At 44.1% G+C, this 19,898-nt stretch overlaps 1 protein-coding gene across 1 annotated transcript in view; it reads right to left on the reverse strand.

The window, feature by feature from the left end:
* entpd6 (ectonucleoside triphosphate diphosphohydrolase 6) overlaps nt 1-19,898 on the reverse strand; it is an 81,748-nt gene that overhangs the window by 3,873 nt on the left and 57,977 nt on the right. Inside the window, exons 8-12 of the mRNA XM_067989315.1 lie at nt 15,834-15,913; nt 10,757-10,821; nt 9,341-9,442; nt 4,502-4,642; nt 3,058-3,114 (exon numbers count right to left, since the gene is read on the reverse strand). Coding sequence (XP_067845416.1) covers nt 3,058-3,114; nt 4,502-4,642; nt 9,341-9,442; nt 10,757-10,821; nt 15,834-15,913 — 445 coding nt within the window. The remainder of the gene's footprint in view (nt 1-3,057; nt 3,115-4,501; nt 4,643-9,340; nt 9,443-10,756; nt 10,822-15,833; nt 15,914-19,898) is intronic.

The following is a 19,898-nucleotide window of genomic DNA, read 5'->3' on the forward strand; positions in this document are numbered from 1 at the left end:
AGGCAGGAACCCTCACAACATTCAAGAAGCATTTGGATGAGCACTTGAAATGCCATAGCATACAAGGCTACAGACCAAATGCTGGAATATGGGATTAGATTAGACAGGGCTTGATGGCCGGCACGGACACGATGGGCTGAAAGGCCTCTATCCGTGCTGTATAACTCTATGACTCTATGACAGCAGAGCCCAAACCTATCCTCCATGGACATCCGCATACGTGTACTTCCAGCAGGGGGTTGCTGCACGGGGATCAGGAGTGCGAACCCTGGAAGATTTTCCCCTCCTTAACCTGCAGGGTACCAAGGCCAATTCAAGCACCCTGGCCAAGTTCAGCTAACTCAACTCAGACTGAGGATGAAAAATAGGACCATACTAATTTGTATGGAATCATAGAATTGTTACAGTTCTAAAGGAGGCCATTCGGCCCATGGAGCTTGTGCCAGCTCTTTGTAAGAGCAATGTAGTTAGTCCCATTCCCCCGCTCTTTCCCCGTAACCCTGCAAATTTTTTCCCTTCAAATATTTATCCAATTCTTTTTTGAAAGCCACGATTAAATCTGCATCCACCACCCTTTCAGGCAGTGCCTTCCAGATCATAACCTCTCGCTGCGGGAAGTTTTTCCTCGCGTCGCCTTTGGTTCTTTTGCCAAACACCTTAAATCTGTGTCCTCTGGTTCTCGACCCTGCCGCCAATGGGAACAGTTTCTCTTTATTTACTTTATCTAAACCCTTCATGATTTTGAACACTTCAATCAAATCTCCTCTCAACCTTCTCTGCTCTAAGGAGAACAAACCCAGCTTCTCCAGTCTATCCACATAACTGAAGTCCCTCATCCCTGAAACCACCCTAGTAAATCTTTTCTGCACTCTCTCCAAGGCCTTCACGTCCTTCCTAAAGTGCGGTGCCCAGAACTGGACACAATACTCTAGTTGTGGCTGAACCAGTGTTTTATAAAGGTTCAACATAACCTCCTTGCTTTTGTACTCTATGCCTCTGTTTATAAAGCCCGTGATTCTGTATGCTTTTTTTAAAACTGCTTTCTCAACCTGTCCTGCCACCTTCAAAGATTTGTGCACATATACCTCCAGGTCTCTTTGTTCCTGCACCTCCTTTAGAATTGTACCATTTAGTTTATATTGCCTCTCCTCTTCCTACCAAAATGTATCACTTCGCACTTCTCTGCCTTAAATTTCATCTGCCATGTGTCCACCCATTCCACCAGCCTGTCTATGTCCTCCTGAAGTCTATTACTATCCTCCTCACTGTTTACTACACTCCCAAGTTTTGTATCATCTGCACATATGGAAATTGTGCCCTGTACACCCAAGTCATTAATCCATATCAAAAAAGCAACAGTCCTAGTACCGGCCTCAGGGGAACATCACTGTATACCTTCCTCCAGCTCGTAAAACAACCATTTACCACTACTCCCTGTTTCCTGTCACTTAGCCAATTTCGTATCCATGCTGCCACTGCCCCTTTTATTCCATGGGCTTCAATTTTGCTGACAAGCCTATTATGTGGCACTTTATCAAACGCCTTTTGAAAGTCCATATAGACACCATCAACAGCATTGCCCTCATCAACTCTCTCTGTTATCGCATCAAGAAACTCGATCAAGTTAGTTAAACACAATTTGCCTTTAACAACCATCCGTGCTGGCTTTCCTTAATTAATCCACACTTGTGCCTATGTGACTATTAATTTTGTCCCGGATTATCGTTTCTAAAAGCTTTCCCACCGCTGAGGTTAAACTGACTGGCCTGTAGTTGTCAGGTTTATCCTTACACTCTTTTGAAAAGGGTGTAACATTTGCAATTCTCCAGTCCTCTGGCACCACCCCTGTATCTAAGGAAGATTGGAATATTATGGCCAGCATTGCTGCAATTCCCACCCTTACTTCCCTCAGCAACCTAGGATGCATCATGGGTCAATATGGGTCAGCTATTCACTGAATAAGTTCAATGAACTATTGGGGAAGTAATTAGGCGCAGGCCAAAATAAATTCATATTACGGACCATATTAAAGGCAAATACAAAACTGGTTATAATAAAAGAACTGAGGAAATATAATAATGGAAGCAATGCATTTATGATTCACCTCTCTCTTTTCCTTCCTTCCCTCCAAATTAAGTAATTCAGAACTACAAAATGACAATCAAAACAGATGCACATAATCTAGCCTTATTCCTGGATAAAAACTTTCCCTTTTAACTGATAATCTACTGACCCAGGACAACGCCTATTTTACAATACCATGATGTACAACTTTAATTTTCTTATTAAGGTGGCAGGGACCACTTAGACTCAATAACTCACGAAATGCACTGTAAATTCTTCTAATATACAAGAACCTATGTACACTGCATAGTCTTACATAACACTTGCGTTTTCTTCCCTTGAACATGTGAATAATTAATTTCTTCCACTCTTTAGATCAAACACACCACATCCTTGATGATGAGAGTGCTAAATGGCCAGGAAGGGCTCAGGGTGGCCTGTCAATTGCTTCTTCAGTGTGAGAAGGGATGGGAAAGAAAGACAATTAAAAAAAAATCACCAAGCCTCTGCGAATCACCTTCTCCAAAAGTGCAGCTAAAATTGGGAACTAGCCATTTGGAAACTGAATGTATAAAACCATTATCTCATCACTCCATGACACGTGCTGGGAGGACCTACCCACTGAGCCAGCTTTCAAATGCTACAGTTCTAATGATAAAGATCATTAGCTTGAGTTTCAAAAAACAAGGAAAAAATTTAGCAAATGCGATAGCAGATTTATGCCAATAATACGTGGGAGTGGACATGTGTGAATGGAGTGAACAAAAATTCACCTTTACTGAATGAGCTAGAATAATGTTTTGTTGTATCTAGAATTTGTATTTTAACGGCATAGATGAGATTCTGGTACTTAAATGTGCTTAGAAAAGTAGCTTGCTGATGCCCAGGTGGAGGTTTAAACACTTCAAGTTCAAGGATACACATGATTTAGGTCTTTATTGCAGTAACTGAATAGCTCATATTGCTACATTTTTTTTTAAAAACAGTTCTTACCACGTTTAGCTGCTATTCCATAATCCTCAACTTTTAAAGTGCCTCCTTTCTCTTCATCTGAAAATAAGAGGATTTTATTAAATTAGGAAGTCTATATAACACTGAGGTTAGGGTTTAAAATGTATTTATTTATATTTAGAATTTTAACTCACATTCCTGCCCCTCCCTTAGCCACCATTGCCACATTTCCTCCTCCATGTGGGAGAAGTGGACAGTGTGCCTCGCGGACTGCTCCAGACTCAATCAGTTCCACACCTCGATTAACCCAAGGGTGCTGTACTTCCCTGGGACTGGCGCAGAGACAGCTGTTAACTCCCTTAAAGTGTTTTTACTTTGCTTGATTGATGTTAATGGTATGTGCTGATGTAAAGCAAGTGAGTTCCCTACCTCCAACATCACCTAGGTCTTCAGGAGGGGAGAAATAGTACTTATTCTCTCCACTCCCTGAAGGTGCTATCTCTTGCTGGGTGGGGGGAAAAAAATCAGTCCACACACATTGACATCCCATTTGGTGTCTCAATCAAGTGACTCTTCTTGATGTGAGTGCTGGTAGGCTACTCAATCACAGCCAACCCCGCTCTCATCCAATGCCCAAATATTCTCATTTTTTAGTAGAAGTCTCTGGATAGCCCTCAGGTGCACAGTCCTTCACTAATCTCTCTCCTTCCAAGTTCAGGGGCACCAAGGCCACAGCTCCAATATTTACGGGGTGGCAGGGAGGGAACGGGGGAGCGCGATTGTTTGCGGGGGGGAAATCCCGGGGATGTGGAGGTCCTGCCAAATTTAATGGCAGGACCTGATAATCATCTTTTGATTCCATTTCCAGCCTGGTAGCCGGCCAGATTAACATGCTGGCTGGCTGCTGGGTGGTGATGCCAGCGGCAGAAGGCCGCAGCCGGAGACCATTGGGACGTTTCCTGGCAATTGGGAAAGAATCGCGGGTTGTGGGGAGGGGGCGGTGGTGTCGGACAGGCAATCGGGAGGGAGGGAAAGATCACGGGTTGAAGTGGTGGTGGGGGTCGGACTGGCGTTTGGGAGGGAGGGAGCCTTGGCCGGCAACCGTTAAATTTACATTAGGCTCCCAACTGCACTGTGGGAGCCTTATTTAAATGTTATAATGAAGTGTCCCGCCTCTCCAAGACGGGACACAGTCACGCCATGCAATCCACCGCTGTAAAAATGGTAGCAGGCGCCTACGCGGTGGGTTGGGATCGTGTTTTGCAATTTTTTATTTTTAACCCCTCCCACCCATCATGGGGGGGTTAATATCAACCCCCAAATGTAGCACCTGAACTACTGCTCTGGTTGAGATCATCTAATTCAGCATTGGAACAATTCAGCATTGGAACATTCGCACCTGTATTGCTTCTTCACTGGATGATGACTTTACTCATACTAGACCATCAAGGGGACTAGAGTTCAATTAGTCCCATCAAACACTTACCAATAAGTCCAACATCAACTGCTCTGTCATAGTAGTAGGAAAATGCATAAAACGACAAGTTCGCCACTTCTTCAGGCTTATGCACTTTTTTGTAGAGTATTTTTTCTATTCGTGCATAACAGGAATCATAGAGAGGTTCTCCTAGAATACAAGCAAACAGAGAAAAAAAAGAGCTCAGCTGTTCATCAACTTCAGGTTTTTATGTAAAACTAAGAATGTACAAATACTTCTACTTATGTAGTTTAATGCAGGTGTAGCAAAAATTGATGGTCAAACATTTCAACCATTAGACAACCACTTACTCACAAAATTAATAGTAGTCAGGCTGGAGCAGGAGAAAGGAATAAATCACATTCACTTTCCTTAGGAACAAGTAATGAGCAAAATCAGCTTTGACTGGAGAATGGTCAATATGTTCCAAATTAGAAGAGGATGAAGGAGGTTTAAAAAAAAGCTATAAAATTCAGATTAGCATCACTACTTCTTTCTCTATCTAGTTAGTCTAGTTCACAAAATTGTATTGCAACCAGTTAGTGAAAAGGATGTTTGTGTCCGAGATTCAGTTATTATTAAACACGTCACTAAGCCTGGAGCTCTAGCAGAAGGCTGCGATTGGTGTTCTATGGCTGCACACCAATCAAGTACATTTGCTTTACTGGGTGAGCTTAATCAATCCTAGGACGATTGCCAGGTGAAGTGCTGTGCAGCACCATCCTTGTGGACAGAGAAAAAATGGACACTACTTCACTCTCCTTCTGTGCTCCTACCAACCAATCACAACGTGACAATTATGGGGATAATTTGTTGGCCCATGCTGCCCCTCCCTCATACCTGGGAGGAGGGCTGTAAATGTGTGGTCTGGAAACAGATAAGCACGTGATAGAAACAAAACTCACCACCAGCTAGGAAATGCATAACTTTTTTACACGGGGATCAGTGAGAGTGAGGCACATTAAATATCTCTTGATGCATTCACGAGAACATAGGAACAGGAGTAGGCCATTCAGACCCTCGAGCCTGTTCTGCCATTCAATTAGATCATGGCTGATCTGTATTTTAACTACATTTACCCGCCTTGGTTCCGTATCCATACCACAGCATCCATTGTGTTCTGTTCAGTCCCGCACATGCTCAATCCACATTTGAGCGTGAGTCTGGTTTGGTTTGGTTTGGGAAATAAACTAGAGGGCACAACTCTAAATGGAGTACAGGAACAGGGAGATATGGGGGATAAATGTGCACAAATCGTTGAAGGTGGCAGGGCAGGTTGCGAAAGAGGTTAAAAAAGCTTATGGGATCCTGGGCTTTATAAAGGCATAGAGTACAAAAGTATGGAAGTCATGATGAACCTTTATAAAATACTGTTTTTTTTTTTTATTCGTTCACGGGATGTGGGCGTCGCTGGCGAGGCCAGCATTTATTGCCCATCCCTAATTGCCCTCGAGAAGGTGGTGGTGAGCCGCCTTCTTGAACCGCTGCAGTCCGTGTGGTGACGGTTCTCCCACAGTGCTGTTAGGAAGGGAGTTCCAGGATTTTGACCCAGCGACGATGAAGGAACGGCGATATATTTCCAAGTCGGGATGGTGTGTGACTTGGAGGGGAACGTGCAGGTGGTGTTGTTCCCATGTGCCTGCTGCTCTTGTCCTTCTAGGTGGTAGAGGTCGCGGGTTTGGGAGGTGCTGTCGAAGAAGCCTTGGCGAGTTGCTGCAGTGCATCCTGTGGATGGTGCACACTGCAGCCACAGTGCGCCGGTGGTGAAGGGAGTGAATGTTTAGGGTGATGGATGGGGTGCCAATCAAGCGGGCTGCTTTATCTTGGATGGTGTCGAGCTTCTTGAGTGTTGTTGGAGCTGCACTCATCCAGGCAAGTGGAGAGTATTCCATCACACTCCTGACTTGTGCCTTGTAGATGGTGGAAAGGCTTTGGGGAGTCAGGAGGTGAGTCACTCGCCGCAGAACACCCAGCCTCTGACCTGCTCTCGTAGCCACAGTATTTATATGGCTGGTCCAGTTCAGTTTCTGGTCAATGGTGACCCCCAGGATGTTGATGGTGGGGGATTCGGCGATGGTAATGCCGTTGAATGTCAAGGGGAGGTGGTTAGACTTTCTCTTGTTGGAGATGGTCATTGCCTGGCACTTATCTGGCGTGAATGTTACTTGCCACTTATGAGCCCAAGCCTGGATGTTGTCCAGGTCTTGCTGCATGCGGGCTCGGACTGCATCATTATCTGAGGGGTTGCGAATGGAACTGAACACTGCAGTCATCAGCGAACAACGCCATTTCTGACCTTATGATGGAGGGAAGGTCATTGATGAAGCAGCTGAAGATGGTTGGGCCGAGGACACTGCCCTGAGGAACTCCTGCAGCAATGCCCTGGGGCTGAGATGATTGGCCTCCAACTACCACTACCATCTTCCTTTGTGCTAGGTATGACTCCAGCCACTGGAGAGTTTTCCCCCTGATTCCCATGGACTTCAATTTTACTAGGGCTCCTTGGTGCCACACTCGGTCAAATGCTGCCTTGATGTCAAGGGCAGTCACTCTCACCTCAACTCTGGAATTCAGCTCTTTTGTCCATGTTTGGACCAAGGCTGTAATGAGGTCTGGAGCAGAGTGGTCCTGGCGGAACCCAAACTGAGCATCGGTGAGCAGGTTATTGGTGAGTAAGTGCCGCTTGATAGCACTGTCGACGACACCTTCCATCACTTTGCTGATGATTGAGAGTAGACTGATGGGGCGGTAATTGGCCAGATTGGATTTGTCCTGCTTTTTGTGGACAGGACATACCTGGGCAATTTTCCACATTGTCGGGTAGATGCCAGTGTTGTAGCTGTACTGGAACAGCTTGGCTAGAGGCGCAGCTAGTTCTGGAGCACAAGTCTTCAGCACTACAGCTGGGATGTTGTCGGGGCCCATAGCCTTTGCTGTATCCAGTGCACTCAGCCGTTTCTTGATATCACGTGGAGTGAATCGAATTGGCCGAAGACTGGCTTCCGTGATGGTGGGGATATCGGGAGGAGGCTGAGATGGATCATCCACTCGGCACTTCTGGCTGAAGATGGTTGCAAACGCTTCAGCCTTGTCTTTTGCACTCACGTGCTGGACTCCGCCATCATTGAGAATGGGGATGTTTGCAGAGCCTCCTCCTCCCGTTAGTTGTTTTATTGTCCACCACCATTCACGACTGGATGTGGCAGGACTGCAGAGCTTTGATCTGATCCGTTGGTTGTGGAATCGCTTAGCTCTGTCTATAGCATGTTGCTTCCGCTGTTTAGCATGCATGTAGTCCTGAGTTGTAGCTTCACCAGGTTGGTACCTCATTTTTAGGTACGCCTGGTGCTGCTCCTGGCATGCTCTTCTACACTCCTCATTGAACCAGGGTTGATCCCCTGGCTTGTTGGTAATGGTAGAGTGAGGAATATGCCGGGCCATGAGGTTACAGATTGTGGTGGAATACAATTCTGCTGCTGCTGATGGCCCACAGCGCCTCATGGATGCCCAATTTTGAGCTGCTAGATCCGTTCTGAATCTATCCCATTTAGCACGGTGGTAGTGCCACACAACACGTTGGATGGTGTCCTCAGTGCGAAGACGGGACTTCATCTCCACGAGGACTGTGCGGTGGTCACTCCTACCAATACTGTCATGGACAGATGCATTTGCGACAGGGAGATTGGTGAGGACAAGGTCAAGTAAGTTTTTCCCTCGTGTTGGTTCGCTCACCACCTGCCGCAGGCCCAGTCTAGCAGCTATGTCCTTCAGGACTCGGCCAGCTCGGTCAGTAGTGGTGCTACCGAGCCACTCTTGGTGATGGACATTGAAGTCCCCCACCCAGAGTACATTCTGTGCCCTTGCTACCCTCAGTGCTTCCTCCAAGTGGTGCTCAACATGGAGGAGGACTGATTCATCAGCTGAGGGAGGACGGTAGGTGGTAATCAGCAGGAGGTTTCCATGCCCATGTTTGACCTGATGCCATGAGATTTCATGGGGTCCAGAGTCAATGTTGAGGACTCCCAGGGCCACAACTGGAGTATTGTGTCCAGTTCTGGGCACCGTGCTTCAGGAAAGATGTGAAGGCCTTAGAGAGGGTGCAGAAGAGATTTACTAGAATGATTCCAGGGATGAGGGGCTTTAGTTACATGGATAGACTGGGGAAGCAGGGGTTGTTCTCCTGGGAACAGAGAAGGTTGTGAGGAGATTTGATAGAGGTATTCAAAATCATGAAGGGTCTAGGCAGAGTAGATAGAGAGAAACTGTTCCCATTGGCAGAAGGGTCAATAACCAGAGGGCATAGATTTGAGGTAACTGACAAAAAAGCCACAGGTGAGATGAGGAGAATTTTTTTTATGCAGCGAGTTATGTGGAGAGACTAGAGAAACTGGGGTTGTGCACCTTAGAGCAGAGAAGGTTAAGGGGAGATTTAATAGAGGTGTTCAGAATGGGTTTTTGTAACTGGCAGGAGAGTCGGTAATCAGAGGACACGGATTTGAGATAATTAGCAAAAGAACCAGAGGTGAGATGAGGAGAAATTATTTTACGCAGCAAGTTATGATCTGGAATACACTAATTGAAAGGGCGGTGGAAGCAGATTCATTAGTAACTTTCAAAGGGAATTGGATAAATATTTGAAGGGGAGAAAATTGAAGGGCTATGGGGAAAGAGCAGGGGAGTGGGACTAATTGGGATAGCTTGTCCAAAGAGCCGGCACAGGCATGATGGGCCTTTTCTGTGCTGTAAGATTCTATGATTCTGTACAGTTTGTTATTTGTTAGAGTAGTCTACCATTGTATCAGGAGGTTGATAAGTTAGAAGCAAATGTATTTAAAAAAGGTACAGTACCTGCTTTCTGTCCTTTGATGCTGTAAGCAATGTCAGCATGCTCCCACTCTGCTTTGTAGTCTGGTGATAAGCAGCAACTTACTAGCTCTTGTCCTTTCTCAACTGCGAGTGAGTGAACAATACAATGACAGCATAATTACAAAATCAGAATGTTAGAACTGAACTGTCATTTTCTTCACAGATCATTTCAGAGTTAAAATCGTTGCTAAATCTTTCTGGAACATAGAATGAAAATATCTTAAACATTTAATTTCTCCAGACTTTTTTTAAATTCAATCTGTTCATTAAAAGAGAGGAGTCAGGGTGGTTAGGGCAAAGATCCACCGCTTTTGTAGACCCCTGTAGAACAATGTTCTAATTCCCTTGCAAGTAAGATAAGTGCACGCAGAGGTTTTCTGCTCCAGGCAGCAATGCCCTTTGACAATTTTAAAAGAATTTTTCTTCCACTAACTGTTCAAAGTGAAAAAATTAAAAGGGAACAGGTGACCTGAATACAAACCTCGTTCCATTATATTCTGAATGATAGATTGTGACCTACAATAGTACAATGTCGCCAACCCTTCCTTTATCAAATTCATGCGTAATCTACCCATGTTACCGTTGCCTCTGGTTCATATCACCTCAGATACAAATAATACAATCTATTTCCATTGTCTTTGTAATAGCTGCTTTATAATACAGAACCCCTCCCACTGAAGAGATTCTGCAAACAAGTTGGTTCGCATTGCTGCCACATTGCCCATTTACACTTTGGGGCAGGTATGGCAATAACAGAAGTGTGCATGCACAAGGTTTGCACACTGATTGCAAATGTGATTCAAAAGCAACTTTTTAAATATTAATTCTCGGGATGTGGGCGTCGACTGCAAGACCGACATTTATTACCCATCCCTAGTTGTCCTTGAGAAGGTAGTGGTGGGCCTTCTTGAACCTTTGCAGTTTGTGTGGTGAAGGTGCTCCTACAGTGCTGTTAGGTAAGGGATTCCAGGATTTTGACCAAGTGGTGATGAAGGAATGGCGATATATGTCCAAGTCAGGATGGTAGGTGACTTGGAGGTGGTGGGATTCCCATGCGCTAGTGTAAATGAACTAACTTTATGCATGTGCAATACATGTGTCCCAGGCTCTTCCATAATGTCGGGGGAGGGGGGAGAGAGAATGGAAGGTGGAGAGGACTGCACCAGATTGATGGCAAGTGCTGCTGGGGGAGGGGGGTGGGGAAGAAAGAGGCAAAGTTATTTAACTTTGCAGCTGCCACCACTCCCACTAAAGGAGTGTTTTGTTGCCTTTGATTGTACCAGTGCCGAGTACTTTACATAACAGAATATAACAGGCTTAAGTGGTCTCACTCGATTCCAGGACACTTGGTATGCACCGCGAAGTAGAAGAAATTAATGATCCATTATCCTAACTTACGTGGTCTACCTTCAGTTCCTCCTAAAATTGCCAGTCTCGCCGACATCAAACCGAGTCCTAGGTAACTGAAAATCGAAAGCAACATTATTGAAATGTAGGACACTGAACTGGTCAACAAAATAAAAATCAGTTATTCTTACACTATTAGCTATCTCTAATGAGTTATAAGGCAGGTACATAATTATGGAGTTTGGATGAATCCCATGAATCTCATATATTTGAACAGATTTCAATCATTTAAAATTAGACTGTGCTCTGCTGTTGTCAGTCCAAAGAAACGAGTGTGCATTTATATTAATTAGAAACAAAACGATTTGAAAATAAGTGTTAGTAGGAAAATTAGCAGTTGAGAAAATGTCTAATGATTACTATCAAGATTATCAAAGCACATGAAAAGTAAAACCAAAATTAAAGAAAACTTAAAATAATAACATTTTACAGCAGAGTCGTCGACCATTCAGCCTAGCATGCTTGTACTAGCTTGCTGGAACAGCTATCCACTTAGTTCCATTCCCCTGACATTTCAAATATTAATTCATTTCCCATGTAAAAGCTATTATGGATTCTACTTACACCAAGCACCGTTTCCAGCTGAAAATTAATTAATATTTGAATCTACAATGAAATTATAGAAGTTTATACGTTTCCCTTCACCTAATAGCTATTAGACAAACTCTGCCTTGGCCTGTGATCCAACAAGCTTGGGGTTCCTAGAACCCATTTTTCCTCTGCTGCTTCTCCCCAGATGCAGTAGGATGATCCAGATAGCTGGGACAGGCTACCATTGCACCAGACGTCCATCTTAACTTCCTGTCTTCCAGAACATAGATTCAGACTCTGTAGCTGGTTTCCTGCTACTTTGTTGTACTCTTTTCACCCTGTTGTACTTATGAAAAATGTGTTGTAAGGTACGATACTATTTGGTACAGTTAGTTTATTCTTTACCCCTTGTAAATTTTGTTTCTTTTTTAAATTTAAGATTTTATCATATGAAAAAAGTGTCACGGTATTTAAGAATTCTTTAAAAAAAAGATATGGATCAGAACTATTGTATTAAATAAGTACGGTGAGCATACTGATTAATTGGTTAACTCAACAGAGAATGGTACATGGTCAGGATTTCCCAAAATTAAATTCACAAATCTGCTTGCAACTATTATAGTAATTCTGCATTTTCAATACTTCATGCTTGGAACCAGAATTTTAATTAGTATATTGACAAAGCAGTCTGCTTGATCGGTAGCCCATCCACCACCTTAAACATTCACTACCTCCACTACTGGCATACTGTGGCTGCAGTGTGTACAATGTGCAGGATGCATTGCAGCAGCTTGCCAAGGCATCTTTGACAGCACCTCCCAAATCTGTGACATCTACTACCTAGAAGGACAAGGGCAACAAGCGCATAAGATCACCATCATCTCCAAGTCACACACCATCCTGACTTGGACATATGTCATTCCTTCATTGTCGCTGGGTAAAAATCCTAGAACTCCCTACCTAACAGCATTGTGGGAGCACCTTCACCACAAGGTTCAAGAAGGCAGCCTGCCACCACCTTCTCAAGGGCAATTAGGGATGTGCAATAATTGCTGGTCTTGCTAGTGATGTCCATATCCCAAGAATGAATTTAAAAAAATTAAGTTTGCAAATCTTAATGCTCAAATGTTACAGCTAGACTTCAGATGGAGAATGGATATTATCAAAGTGGTGTGAAAAATCCCAAAAGCATCTCGGACCTTTAGTGGCATCTCTTGTTGCTGAAGATAACTGACTCTTTGGAATACACCTATGTTGAAGCAGCAGAAGCTGGGCCAAGGATGCCAGACCAATGATCATCAGATCTTGAAATAAACACGATGGATCAATCTTGAACATGAAGAAATCAACTTTGAACGTATGAGATTCAGCATAAATCACCCTGATCAACATTTCTCCACTCCTTAAATCTAAACTGGAGCGCTTTTGTAATACCTCAAGTTTTGTCCTTGGGTCAGTTTCTCTGGTCAAGACCCAACAATCTGTTCTCCGTGATTTTAGGTTGTTTAGGTTGAATTTTGAGGAGCTGGCTGGAGAATCCTACACATATTGAGGCAATTGGTGAAATCTTGCCCTGCAGGCAGTTGCTTCAAGCAGCAAGTATGACCAATGGTCACAGACAACATTCGTCGATTCTTGCTTCAGGGCCGAAAACTATGGCAAAGACATTTGAAACTGGCACAAATTGGGAAAAACTGCAAAATGAGGTCTGTAAGCATGCAAGGACTGAAATGCTTGGAGTCCACAAAGCACAAGTGAGGAGTGTGATGGAATACTCCCCACTTGCCTGGATGAGTGCAGCTCCAACAACACTCAAGAAGCTTGACACCACCCAGGACAAAGCAGCCCGCTTGATTGGCACCCCATTCACTACCCTAAACATTCACTCCCTTCACCACCTGCGCACCGTGGCTGTAGTGTGTACCGTCTACAGGATGCACTACAGCAACTCATCAAGGCTTCTTCGACAGCACCTCGCAAACCCACGACCTCTACCACCTAGAAGGACAAGGGCAGCAGGCACATGGAACACCACCACCTGTACGTTCCCCTCCAAGTCACACACCATCCCGACTTGGAAATATATTGCCATTCCTTCAACGTCGCTGAGTCAAAATCCTGGAACATCCTTCCTAACAGCACTGTGGGAGAACCTTCACCTCATCAACTGCAGTGATTCAAGAAGGCGGCTCACCACCACCTTCTCAAGGGCAATTAGGGATGGGCAATAAATGCTGGCCTTGCCAGTGACGCCCACATCCAGTGAACGAATAAATAAAGAAAAGTGTACACATGACAAAACCTTGCAGAAGGAAGTAAAAAGGCTAAAACCTTGTTGACAAACTGGTTTTGATGTTCAAACAAGTAATCGGACTGGTCAGAGAATCTCCGACAGGACTCTTTCCGATGTGGAAATGTGTACAATAGGACTGATGAATTGCAAAAAAACTAGGGATTAACTTACGGCAGGGGTTTAGACAGTGTTTCACATGGATATCGGGACATCCACAATACCATAAAACCCCAAACATGACTTTGAACTTTACTGGTACTTGTTTCATAAAGGGAATATTGATTTTTGCACTGCTAACATAAGAATGTAAGGAATAGGAGCAGGAGTAGGCCATACTGCCCCTCGAGCCTGCTCCGCCATTCAACAAGATCATGACTGATCTTCGACGTCAACTCCACTTTCCCGGCCGATTCCCATATCCCTTGATGCTCTTAGAGTCCAAATATCTATCGATCTCAGCTTTGAATATACTCAATGACTGAGCATCCAGTCCTTTGGGATAGAGAATTCCAAAGATTCACAACCCTCTGAGTGAAGAAATTTCTCCTTCTCCAAAAAGGGGTGCAAGGATAAACCCAGCAAGGATAAGCATCCCCGGCTGCACTCTGGGCTCATTGGCAGAAGGGTCAAGAACCAGAGGGCATAGATTTAAGGTGATTGGCAAAAGAACCAAAGGTGACATGAGAAAAAACTTTTTTACACAGCGAGTGGTTAGGATCTGGAATGCACTGCCAGAGGTGGTGGATGAGGCAGATTTAATCATGGCCTTCAAAAGGGAACTGGATAAGGACTTGAAAGGAAAAAATTTGCAGGGCTACGGGGATAGGGCGGGGGAGCGGGACTAGCTGGATTGCTCTTGCGTAGAGCTGGCACGGACTTGATGGGCCAAATGGCCTCCTTCCGTGCTGTAACCTTTCCATGATTCATCTCAGTCCTAAATGGCCGATCCCTTATCCTAAACTATGCTCCCAGATCTAGGCTCTCCAGCCAGGGGAAACAGCCTCTCAGCATCTACCCTGTCAAGCCCTCTCAGAATCTTATATGTTTCAATGAGATCATCTCTCATTCTTCTAAACTCCAGAGTATAGGCCCATTCTATTCAATCTCTCCTCATAGGACAACCCTCTCATCCTAAGAATCAACCTAGTAAACCTTTGTTGCACCGCCTCTAAGGCGAGTATATCTTTCCTTAGGTAAGAGACCAAAACTGTACTCCTGATGTGGTCTCACCAAAGCCCTGTACAATTGCAGCAAGACTGCCTTACTTTTGTACTCCAACCCCCTTGCAATAAAGGCCAACATGCCATTTGCCTTCCTAATTGCTTGCTGTACTTAAATGTTAACATTCTGTGTTTTGTGTACAAGGACACCCAAATCCCTCTGAACAGCGACATTTAATAGTTTCACACCATTTCAAAAATATTCTGTTTTTCTATTCTTCCTACCAAATTGAATAACCTCACATTTCTGCACATTTTACTCCATCTGCCACCTTCTTGCCCAATCACTTAACCTGCCTATATCCCATTGCAGACTCTGTGTCCTCCTCGCAGCTTACTTTCCCACCTAGCTTTGTATCGTCAGCAAATTTGGATACACTACACTCGGTTCTTTCATCCAAGTCATTAATATAGATTGTAAATACCTGAGGCCCAAGCACTGATCCTTGTGGCACCCCACTAGTTACAGCCTGCCAACCTGAAAATGACCCGTTTATTCCTACTCTGTTTTCTGTCCGTTAACCAATTATCTATCCATGCTAATATATTATCCCCAACTCCATGAGCCCTTATCTTGTGTAACAGCCTCTTGTGTGGCACCTTATCGTGTGCCTTTTGAAAATCCAAATATACTACATCCACTGGTTCCCCTTTATCTACCCTGCTAGTTACATCCTCAAAAAACTCCAATAGATTTGTCAAACACGATTTCCCTTTCATAAAACCATGTTGACTCTGCCTAATCATATGATTATCTAAGTGTCCTGTTACTCCTTCCTTCATAATAGATTCCAGCATTCTAAACACTCTAAACTGACTCCAAAGCTAGGGGAGAACAAATGAAGATGTACTAACCACACCTAAAATTCTGTATAAATATATTACTGATTTAAAAAGGTTAATTTAACCTGATTCACTTTCTAACTGCTCAGATTTAAAAGTTTGTTCTATACAGTATATAGCTTTAAGTTTCAGTACAATCATGGCTCTGTCCAGTAGAACCAGAGAAAGAAATCCTACTAACCTGTGTGAGTAGAGTGTGTAAGTGCTATTGAACATCTGAATTGAGGTAATACAGTCAATAGGAGAGGTCTGGAGTGTCATCTGTGGGGAAAGCAGAAAGGTATACTCAAAGTCATTGCTGTTCCAAAGGATAAGACTAAAAACAGAAGCACTATACCATACAATATCTTAAAGTACCAATAGACACATGATATAAAATCAAACGACTCACACTTACAACTACGGCTAAAAATATTATAGGGTACATATAAATTCACCATATTGCATGATACACACTTAAAATTAATTAGATCTCTTCTGAATACAATTCTTAGTATGACATCCATTGACTGGAACCAGTTAAATATGAGAGAGAGAGAAGCATTTATGTAGCCCCTATCAAGGCCAATAAATTATTTTTGAAGTGCATTCACTGTTATGCAAGCAAACAAAGCAATTTGTGCATGGTAGGGGCCCACAAATAGATGAATAAACTGTTATTACTATTTTTGCTGATGATGTCCAGGAGTACTCTCCGCTCTTTTTTGAATAGTACCATGGGATCTTTTACATCCAGTTGAACATACAGGGCCCCAATTCAACATCTCATATAAAAGATGGCACCTTTAACGATGCAGCATTTCGCTCAGCGCTGAACTAAAGTGATGGCATTAAATTATGTGCTCAAGTCCTGGAGTGGGTCTTGAGTTGGCAATGCAACCAACTGAGCCAAACTGACACCTAACTAATGTAAAGAAGCGTTATTCCCAGAATAAAATATTTTTTAGGGGGGAAAATATTTTATTTAAGGCAATTACATTGAAATCCAGACATAAACAAATGAGCAATGTGACATTTCCAGCTATGATACCTAGCAGTTATGTCTTTCTGTAACCTTTAGCATCTAAAGGAAGTGTACATTTAAGGCAGCAGTAAAAAGTGCAAATGTGTCGATATGTAAAATAAAGTTTTATTGGATTGTGATATTAACTAATTTGCAAAAAAAAAATTAATGTTTCTTCTTCTCACAAGCATGATTCCATTACTGAAAGCAGTCAGGCCACCAGCCCATAGCAGCATTAGAAGGCCAGTGACAGCACCATGGTACAATGCACTTTTCTTTGAAGGTCCAGCTGAGAATGGAAACTCATTGGGGTAAATTTTAACCCACAAGAACGGGTGGGTTGGGGGCGGGTAGGCAGTGAAAATGCTAAGTTTTCGGAGTGGGACCGCATCCCGGCTCCAACACACCTACTTAAGGGTTTAACCCAGGCAGATTTAGATGCCTCTGGGGAGCAGACACCAGGAAGTCCTGCCACCACTTAAAGCCGTTGGGCCGATACTTAAAAAGGCAATGTACATCATTGCGATACTTGAGGTACTTAATATTTTGTGTATTGTACAATTAAAACAAATTTAACCATACCTGTTCCAGTTTCCCATTCACGTCAGGTGAAAGCAGGTGGAAAGGGCTGGATCCAAGAGGCAAGTGCCTCTATTGCACTGCTTGTGGCCTGGAAGAGCAGGAGTGCTTCATCCAGGCCCAACAAGCTCATTTGGCTGACAGGAACCCCAATCAGCAATTGGCTGACCCCCCCCCCCCCCCCCCACACCGATGTCGTCGCTGGCTGCACCCCCTCGCTCCTCCCCAGGATGCTTGCTGACCCCCCACCCCCGATTCCCAATGTCATCCACATTCCCCCACCTCTGATGTTTTTCCAAGCCCGTTGATCTTTCTCCCTCCCGTCCCCCTCTCTGACATGCAGCTCCTTTCACTGCCGACAGGCAGCTAGCCTGTCAATCAGGCTGGCTGCCGGGCGCAAAACCCGGATGTGCCATTGATTGGCCTCATTCGGTCGCGACCAGCCCACTTACCTTCCAGGTTTCACATCTGGAAATCTCCCTTCCCCACCCCCTTCCTGGCTCTCAGTTAAAATTTACCCCATTGTGTGGGAATCCTGGAAGAGATCCTGCATTCTACCACTCTGCAGTGAAACGCCTCAATGTGCTGCTTCACTGGGCTCTCTCCAATTTCAGTATATTTAGGGCAAGTCACCTACAATCGGCTGGAAAACTCAAATCTTGAGGAATAACAAAAATCAAAAGAGATAAGCTTGTAGAATCTTATCGTCTTCTGTTCACAAAAATTCTTCTGTTCTTCGATCCTGGCCCAAGATACTAGAAAATGTCTCAGTTGACATGGCAACCGATGCTGAGTTTCATCTTTGAGGTAAAGGGCCCATGTTGAAAAATTTGTCGGGGCACTGACCACAAAACAAGCAGAACTTGAACCATTTTTGTGTCAATTCAATATTCAAAGCAATCCTGTGGAATCCCAATGAACTATACAGAATGTGATCCCTTAATTGCAGTGAAAGTAACTCGCACTTGTTGTGAAACATGAATGTGCTTATTCCTCAGGTACATGTTGTCAGGTATTATCAGCACAAACCCAGAACTGAAACCAATTAAACTCCTCAAATTCTTAAAAAAACACCAAGGAGGAATTAAGGTTTAACTGATTTTCCTTTTCAGTGTTTTTTTAAAATCTTCTGCTCAGGAATTTAAATGTTGGGGACTGGATCACCTCCCCATTTTTAACATCAGCATCAGGTAATCTCACAGCAGGTAGAATAAGAACAAATGCAAAGTGTAGCTCTCTTGACTTTGTCCCAACAATGTGTCTTAAACCCAACTTTATGAAAACACCCTCCCACTGCATCAGATTGTCCAGAGTCAATTCACTTAGCATCCTTACACATAGGAGCAGAAGGAAACTTTTATTCTGACAATCTGGGCTGGATTTGAATCAGTTCAGAGGCTAAAGGACAGAATGCACAGCCAGCATACCCAGCCTCCTACATTTGCAAGTTAATATCCGGGTTCAGTTATAGCTTTAAGCTTGAAAGTGTGTCACATCATCTAAACCCCTTGGGGTGATTTTAAACCCCAAGAACGGGTGGGTTGGGGGTGGGTGGGAGTTGAAAATAGTTGTTTTTTGGATCGGGACCGCAACCCAGCTTTATTTCTGGGTTTAATGTCGGTGCGTAAAAGTACAAGCTTCTCACTGGGAATGCAAAGTCCAAAAATTTTGCAGTTGCGACCCAAAAAACCAACTATTTTCAACTCTCACCCGCCCCCAACCCACCCGCTCTTGGGGTTTAAAATCACCCCCCTTAACTTCATTATTAATCTGAACCACTGCTCAGCATCCATTATTCTCCATGCCACTCGTGTGTTCAGGCGAGATTTAAATTGGGAAATAAAAGATGCTTCTTGAAAGATTAGGTGTCAAAACTATGTGGATAAGGAAACTGGTCATAATGGGAACATAGAAACAGGAGTAGGCCATTCAGCCCCTTGAGCCTGTTCCACCATTCAGTTAGATCATGGCTGATCTGTACCTCAACTCCACTTATTCGCCATTGATCCATTTCCCTTGATACCCTTACCTAACAAAAATCTATCGATCTCAGTCTTGGAAATTTCAATTGACCCCCCAACATCCACAGCTTTTTGTGGGAAGAGAGTTCCAGATTTCCACTACCCTTTGTGTGAAAAGTGCTTCCCGTTTTCACACTTGAATAACAGCTTTTTGGAGCGGGACCGTGCAGGCAATCCAAGCAGGATTGTTTGCGTGTGGACAACAGACACCCGGAAGTCCCGCCCCCACATAAAGCCGGCTGGCCGATACTTAAATGTACCTGATTGAAATAATTGAGGTACTTTATATTTCGTGAATTACAAAAGTAAAATTAAATTAACCTTACCTTTTCGTGTTTCCCATCGCTTCCCATTCCCGTCAGGTGAAAGCAGGCGGGAAGGGCCAGATCCATGACGTGAGTGCCTTTATTGCACTGCTTGTGGGCCTGGAGGAGCAGGAATGCTTCATCCAGGCCCAACAAGCTCACCTGGACGACAGGGCCCATGTGATTGGCCGACCTCCCCCCCACCACCCCGGTTGTGGACCCCATCCGATGGTGGCCCCTCCATCTCTTCACCCAACCTCCGATTTCGTCTTCCGGTTTCTCTTCGAGTGAACCCCGATCTCTGCTCAACGTCAGCGCTCCGATCTCTACCCGACATT

The sequence above is a fragment of the Heptranchias perlo genome, chromosome 8, assembly GCF_035084215.1.
Source record: "Heptranchias perlo isolate sHepPer1 chromosome 8, sHepPer1.hap1, whole genome shotgun sequence".
NCBI classification, from domain to species: Eukaryota; Metazoa; Chordata; class Chondrichthyes; order Hexanchiformes; family Hexanchidae; genus Heptranchias; species Heptranchias perlo.